This window comes from Aplysia californica, unplaced genomic scaffold (assembly GCF_000002075.1).
Source record: "Aplysia californica isolate F4 #8 unplaced genomic scaffold, AplCal3.0 scaffold00611, whole genome shotgun sequence".
Lineage (NCBI taxonomy): Eukaryota > Metazoa > Mollusca > Gastropoda > Aplysiida > Aplysiidae > Aplysia > Aplysia californica.
The window spans coordinates 230,108-236,873 of record NW_004797881.1 but is presented as its reverse complement, the minus strand read 5'-3'; the positions used below and the strand labels follow the sequence as shown (position 1 = coordinate 236,873).

The 6,766-nt window shown below is 40.6% G+C and overlaps 1 protein-coding gene across 1 annotated transcript in view; it reads right to left on the bottom strand.

Annotated features, from left to right (window-relative positions):
• Nucleotides 1-865: 865 nt before the first annotated feature.
• Nucleotides 866-6,766, bottom strand: part of LOC100533297 (uncharacterized) — a gene marked incomplete at its 3' end in the record, with an annotated part of 17,357 nt that continues 11,456 nt past the window's right edge. The window contains 4 exon segments of the mRNA NM_001204596.1: nt 866-1,014; nt 3,677-3,820; nt 4,219-4,351; nt 5,078-5,176. Coding sequence (NP_001191525.1) covers nt 866-1,014; nt 3,677-3,820; nt 4,219-4,351; nt 5,078-5,176 — 525 coding nt within the window.

Genomic DNA, 6,766 nt, shown 5'->3' with positions numbered 1-6,766 from the left:
GTTTTTGGGGTAGGAGGAGGAAAAGGGTGGGGGAGGGAGGTTGGAAGAGTGGGGGAGGGAAGGGGGAGGGGTGGTAGGGGGTGGGATGTGTACGAGAGGAGGGGGGAAAAGGGAGGTGGGCAAAATTACAGACAAGACTATCAGTTAATAATCACTCTTCTCTTCTGTCTGTCTGTTTGTTTGTTTGTGTGTTTTTGTGTGTTTGTGTGTGCGTTTGTTCGTTTATTTGTGTGCTTGTGGGTCCATCTATCTGTCTGTCTGTCTGTCTGTCTGTCTGTCTGTCGTCTGTGTGATTGTCTGTTTGTCTGTCAACATCCTTACTTGTCTGTCTGTCTGTCTGTCTGTCTGTCTGTCTGTCTGTCTGTCTGTCTGTCTGTCTGTCTGTCTGTCTGTCTGTCTGTCTGTCTGTCAACCAACCTACCCATCAACCCACTGACCCTTGCTCCCATGACCCTTGACCTTTGCCCACCAACTCATCAACTTACCGACCCACTGAACCACCTGACCCTTGACCCACTGACCCACTGACCCACAAATCCACCGACCCACTAATTCGCTACCCACCAGTCCACCAACCCACCAACCCATAGAACCACTGCCCCACTAACTCACCAACCTCTTTACCCCATGACCCTTGGTCCTTGATCATTGACACTTGACCTACTAACCCACCAACCCACTGACCCCCTGACACTTGACCCCATAACCCTTGACCCACCAACCCCCTGACCCTTTAACCATTGACCCATAACACTTGATCCACCAACCCCCTAGCCCCTGACCCTTTAACCGTTGACCCTTGACACTTGGCCCATCAACCCCCTGACACATGACCCCTTGACCCTTGACCCACTGACCCACTGACCTGCCGGCAGTACTCTGTTCCGTTCTCGAGCATCTTTCGGAGGTCTAGAGAGCTCTCCTCTCCCAACACACCGAGGTCCTTTGCAGCGTAGGCAAAACCTTGCAGCGCGTAGAAGGGTATGGAGGGTAGCTCCGGCATATACTGGTTTTCTGGAAATTGACGTTTCGAATGTAATTTGTCGCTTTTAAGCACAAGGAGGCTATCCCGAAAAATGCTGTTTTGAGAAAATCGAAGGTAAAGTTTTTGGACCGTTTTTCTTTTTTTTTTTTTAAGGCAAAATCCTTGCAATACGTAGAACGGTATGGAGGGTAGCTCCGGCATATACTGGTTCCCTGTTTGACAGATTTGGTATTTTTTAAAGTTTTTTTTGTTTGTTTTTGTTTTTGTTTTGTTTTTGTTTTTGTTTGGGGGGAGGGGGGGGTTGGGTATGTGGTTCTTTGTTGATAGATTTGTTTGTTTTTTGTGTGTTTTATTTGCTGTTTGTCTGTTTGTTTGTTTGGGGGTGGGTTTTGGGGGGTATGTGTTTTACGACGCTCGCAACTGCTATACGGTCATATTATGAGCGCGCGGGATATGTTAAGTTTAAGCATTCTCAGTTTGGTAGGAATTCGTTGTTAAATTTGCCCGGATGGCAGCCAAAGCCTACTCAGTCTTACCGATTTTAAAACCACCAAGGCAAGGTTGGTTTGGCGTTGGTTCTCTATTGATAGTTTGGTACAAAAAATGTATCGTTGGTCAGATAATAAAACGTACAAAGCCCAAACTATTTTGTTAGTTTAGAAAAGTTTTCCGGCGTTCGCAACCGTCTAAGGTCATAATATGAACGCGCGAAACTCAAGTTGGCTGCATTCACAACTTACAGTTCTCAGCACGGCTTGGTTTCACTTAATGGTAAGTCGAAATGTATCATGGTACAAATCCAGTTTGCCGAACATTTTGAAAGAAATGTGTATTTATTTACTGCAACATGCAGTTTCTTAAGCTGTGATATCGGTTGGATGTGCTCAAGGAATATTTTGTGGAAATTAAAATATTAATTATAATAAAAAGCTTAATAAATCCTGTGCGCTCATATCATATGTTTGGTCAACCCTTCTATATGGCTGTGAATGCTGGACAATCACTAAAGACAGTGAAAATAAAATAGAAGCAACAGAAATGTGGTTTCTTAGGAGACTGCTAAGAGTATAGTGGAAGGAAAAGAAATCAAATGAGGTAGTGCTTGATGAAGCCCACGTGGGACGCTCAATTTTAAAAACAACCAGAAAACGACAGATGCAGTTTTTGGGACACATAAATAGACATACGGGTCTTGAACACCTAGCTCTCACTGGCAAAATTGAAGGCAAACGAGGCAGGGGAAGGCCCAGAACAACATACCTGGGTAACCTAAAAAGATGGGTAACTGGGAAATTTCAGGGAAACGTAGCTTTTTTTAGAGCATCCGACCAAAGAAATTAATGGAGAACCATGATCGCCGATGTCTGTCGCAGATCTGGCACTAGATGTGATGAATTATGATAATAATAATAATAATAATAAATAGACTTTATTGCATATCGAATACCCCTGTTCAAATCAAGCTCTATGCGCTTTACACTATTATTATTACCCCAGCAGACTATAGAACACCCAGAAACATTCTCAGCTTCCCGGGAAGCACACAGTGCAAGCAGCTGTTTAAGCGCTCAAACACTAACAAACTGATAAGATCTTTCGCTGTTTATAGTTGAGTGCCCATTCCAACCTGGGTGAAGTGAGGAGGAAAATTCATGTAAAGTGCTTTTTCCAAGGACACAACGTTGGGTCCCTGATGGGATTCAAACCCACGACCCTACGTTTGCGAGCCCGAGAGCCTAACCACTAGACCACCGACGCCATTAGTACTTGATTTTTATTTATTTTTAACTGCATTAAAGAAAAAGATAAATCCAAATCCTCGGACAGATGTTCAAATATAACTAAGCCCACAATTCTGGTTCTCTGTTGACAGCGTGGCACAATAAATTAATACTTTGTTGTTGTTGTTGTTGTTGTTGTTGTTGTTGTTGTTGTTGTTGTTGTTGTTGTGTGTGTGGTAGCCTATCCGTTCTTAATGTTTGGAGCCCCGAAGAGCGTGCTCTTCGCCAGGACCACCGCCTTCCTTGGGTAACGGGTGAGGCAGTGTTGTTTTTGGTTTGTTTTTGTTTTTTTGTTGTTTTTTTGGTGTGTTTTTTCAGGTGCATTAGACAAAACCACAGAAACCAAACTTTTTCTATAGATAGGGCAATGCCCACTTTTAGTGTAGGTCAAGATTGCTGGAAAACCCCTGAAATTTGGGTTAGCCCGCTGGGCCCTTTGCGAAGAAAAGAATGATCTGTGCATTAAGGTCAACTGAAAGTCATTGGCCTACTATGTTTAAACTCTACTGGACTGAGCAATACATTTTGAGAGAAAAGTGACACATGTGTTTCCAAGTTGCCAAATAATATAATAGATGTATAGATTGATTCTCTATTCCGCTTTTGTGTTTGTACACTCCATAATTTCAAAAGTGTTGAAGAGTGCGCACGGCTAGTGAACGGAAACCTGACTTGTATACAATGGCATCTTAGAAGACGGACTTTCCCAAGATTAGACCTAAACGAAACTAATGGAAAAACTGAAAATTAAACTTGAGTGACGTGAGGCTCCTCTATGAAACTGTGCACCCTTTAAAAAATTCTGAACCACTAATAATTTTGTCAAATTCGAAAGTTGAGTGGTTCGGAAGTTTTAGGCTGCGAAAGCGACGAACTTTCAGATATATAATAAGTATAGATAGATACTCACTGATAGCGCACGGTTTGGGCTCGCACTCAATGCCATACTCGGGCTCAATCAGGGGCCACAACAGAAGCTCACAGAAGTTGGGCTCCCCAGTGCCGTTCATCTGCACGTACGACCCGTTCTGTAGGAGGAAACTCTTGGAATCACCTGTGAGGAACAGACGCCTTGTGAGAATGATGATGATAATGATAATGATAATAGTAATGATAATGATGATGGTAATGAGAATGAGAATGATATTGATAGTTGTAGTGATACTGATAATGCTAATGAAAATGATAATGATAATGATAATAAGAATAATAATAATAATATTAATAATATATCCCCTTCTCCTCCCACCTATAAGAACACACGGGTTGTCAGGTCCCTCTATTCTGATCAACTCCTCTGCCACTTAACTCTGTATACCATTTATACCATTTTGTGCCGTAGTCTTCTAAGCTTCTTTTCCCCACTCCCTCAACCTTCCTTCTCCTCCTCCATTTTCTCCTCCCCACCCCCTCTTCCCTCCTCCTCCTCCTCCCCCTCCCCTCCCCTCCCACCTTTAAGAACACACGGGTTGTCAGGTTCCTGTATTCTGACCAACTCCTCCGCCACCTGTCTCTGTATGCCGTTGGTGCCGTAGTTGAGATAGCTGTGAACGTACAGGTCAAACTTGCGTTTGGCGAGGATCACCTGAAATCGCCAGAGACAATCAATCAATCAATCAGTCAATCAATCAATCAATCGATCATTCAATCAATCAATCAGTCAGTCAGTCAGTCAATCAGTCAATCAGTCAATCAACTAATCAATCGATTAATCTAGCAAAAAAGCACTCAAGCAAGATAGCAAGCAAGCAATCACCCACGCAATCAATCAATATATCATTCGACCGTTCGATCAATCAATCAATCGATCAATCAATCAATCGATCAATCAGGTAAACAAGCAAGCAAACATTCAACCAATCAACCAATCAACCAGTCAATCAATCAATCAATCAATCAGTCAATTAATCTCAACATGGAATAAAGCAGAACAATTTTATGTTGTGGAAGCAACATCACGTGCCTATTATTGAAATAATCTCTCTCTCTCTCTCTCTCTCTCTCTCTCTCTCTCTCTCTCTCTCTCTCTCTCTCTCTCTCTCTCTCTCTCTCTCATATATACTACATTATGAATGGATGGATAGATGGACGAATAGATAGATAGATAGATAAATAGATAGATAGATAAACAATTAGACAGACAGACAGACAGACAGACAGACAGACAGACAGACAGACAGACAGACAGACAGACAGACAGACAGACAGACAGACAGACAGACAGACAGACAGACAGACAGACAAATAGATAGACAAACAGACAGACAGATAGGCAGACAGATAGTTACATATAAAAAACAGTTTTCCTTACAGAGTATTCCCCTTCGTAGGGCTGATCCTCAGGGATAAAGGCTATCTGTGTGGACCCCCCACCCATCTCCATAATTCCAGCAGTCTCGTTTACAGGTCTGAGGAAGACAATACAAGGGTTAATAATCACGGAATAACATTGATTTATTACAGTCAATGCAAGGGTTAATTACCGTTCTATGATATTTATTAATTACAGTCAATACTAGGGTTAATACGGAATAATATTGATTAGTTATAGACAATACAAGGGTTAATTATCACAAGATAATATTGATTAATTATAGACAATACAAGGGTTAATAATTACACTATAATTTTGATTAAATATAGTAGGCCTATAGATAGCATGCGTATAGCGTAAATTCCCGATCTATGCGCTTTATACTCGTATTCTACATTATCATTATTACCCCTGCAGACTTGATGGCTTAATCCTGAACCAGTTTCAACTTCCCGAGAATCATACAGTGATTATAGACGATGCCGCGGTAAATAAGCATAATATGACAATACTAATTATAGATAATACAAGGGTTAAATTTTATAAGACTATTAATTACAGACAATACTATGGTTAATAATCACACTAATATTACGAGACCATTAAAGGGTTAATGTTGATGAATATTGAAATAGACAAGGGTTAGAAATTATACAGTAACACAAGACAATACACGGGCCAATAATGATTCTATATTAGTCATAGCGTACTTTAAGCAGAGAACGCCATGATATTAGTCAAAACAAGGATTAATGATGATTCTATACTATTTGGCAAAATTTGGGTTGATGATGATAAATGATGTAGACAATACAAGGCTTAATCATAAACATCATTATCCAGTGCCAGACCTGAGACAGACATCATGGTTCTCCATTAATTCCTTTGCTCGGATGCTCTCAAAAAAGCTACGTTTCCCTGATCTTTCCCTGATACCTATTTGTTTAGGTTCCCTAAGTATGTTGTTCTGGGCCTACCCCTGCCTCGTTTGCCTTCCATTTTGCCAGTGAGGGCTACATGTTCAAGACCCATATGTCTATTCAGGAGTCCCCAGAACTGCTTTTGTCGTTTCCTGATTGTTTTTAACATTGAGCACCCCACGTGGGCTTCATCAAGCACTTCCTCATTTGATTTCTTTTCCTTCCACGATACTCTTAGAAGTCTCCTGAGAAACCACATTTCTGTTGCTTTTATTTTATTTTCACTGTCTTTAGTGATTGTCCACCATTCACAGCCATATAGAAGGGTTGACCATACATAGCATTTCAGAACTTTCATTTTGGTGGTCTTTGAGATGTTCCTATTTTTCAGGATTGGGCTCAATTTATAAAACAAGTAGAATAATAATTATCCTAGAGACTATAAAAAGAACTAGCTATAATAAAACAATAACATTTAACAATTGAAGTGTGAATACTGACCCAACAATTTAAAAGAATGTAAATTAATGGTTAATAATGAAATTTCCTTACGTGCGCGCGTATATTTTTTTTAAAGCGCGATAAAGGGGAACAAACTCAGTAAATGTTTTTCATAAAATTGTTTTACATGAGTTGCCTCCTTTTATAATGATGACCTAACGCCTTTGAAAGTCGTAATGTTCACGTTCTATTGATGGTACTTATCAATAATTGAAGAAGAAGAAGAAGAAGAAGAAGAAGAAGAAGAAGAAGAAGAAGAAGAAGA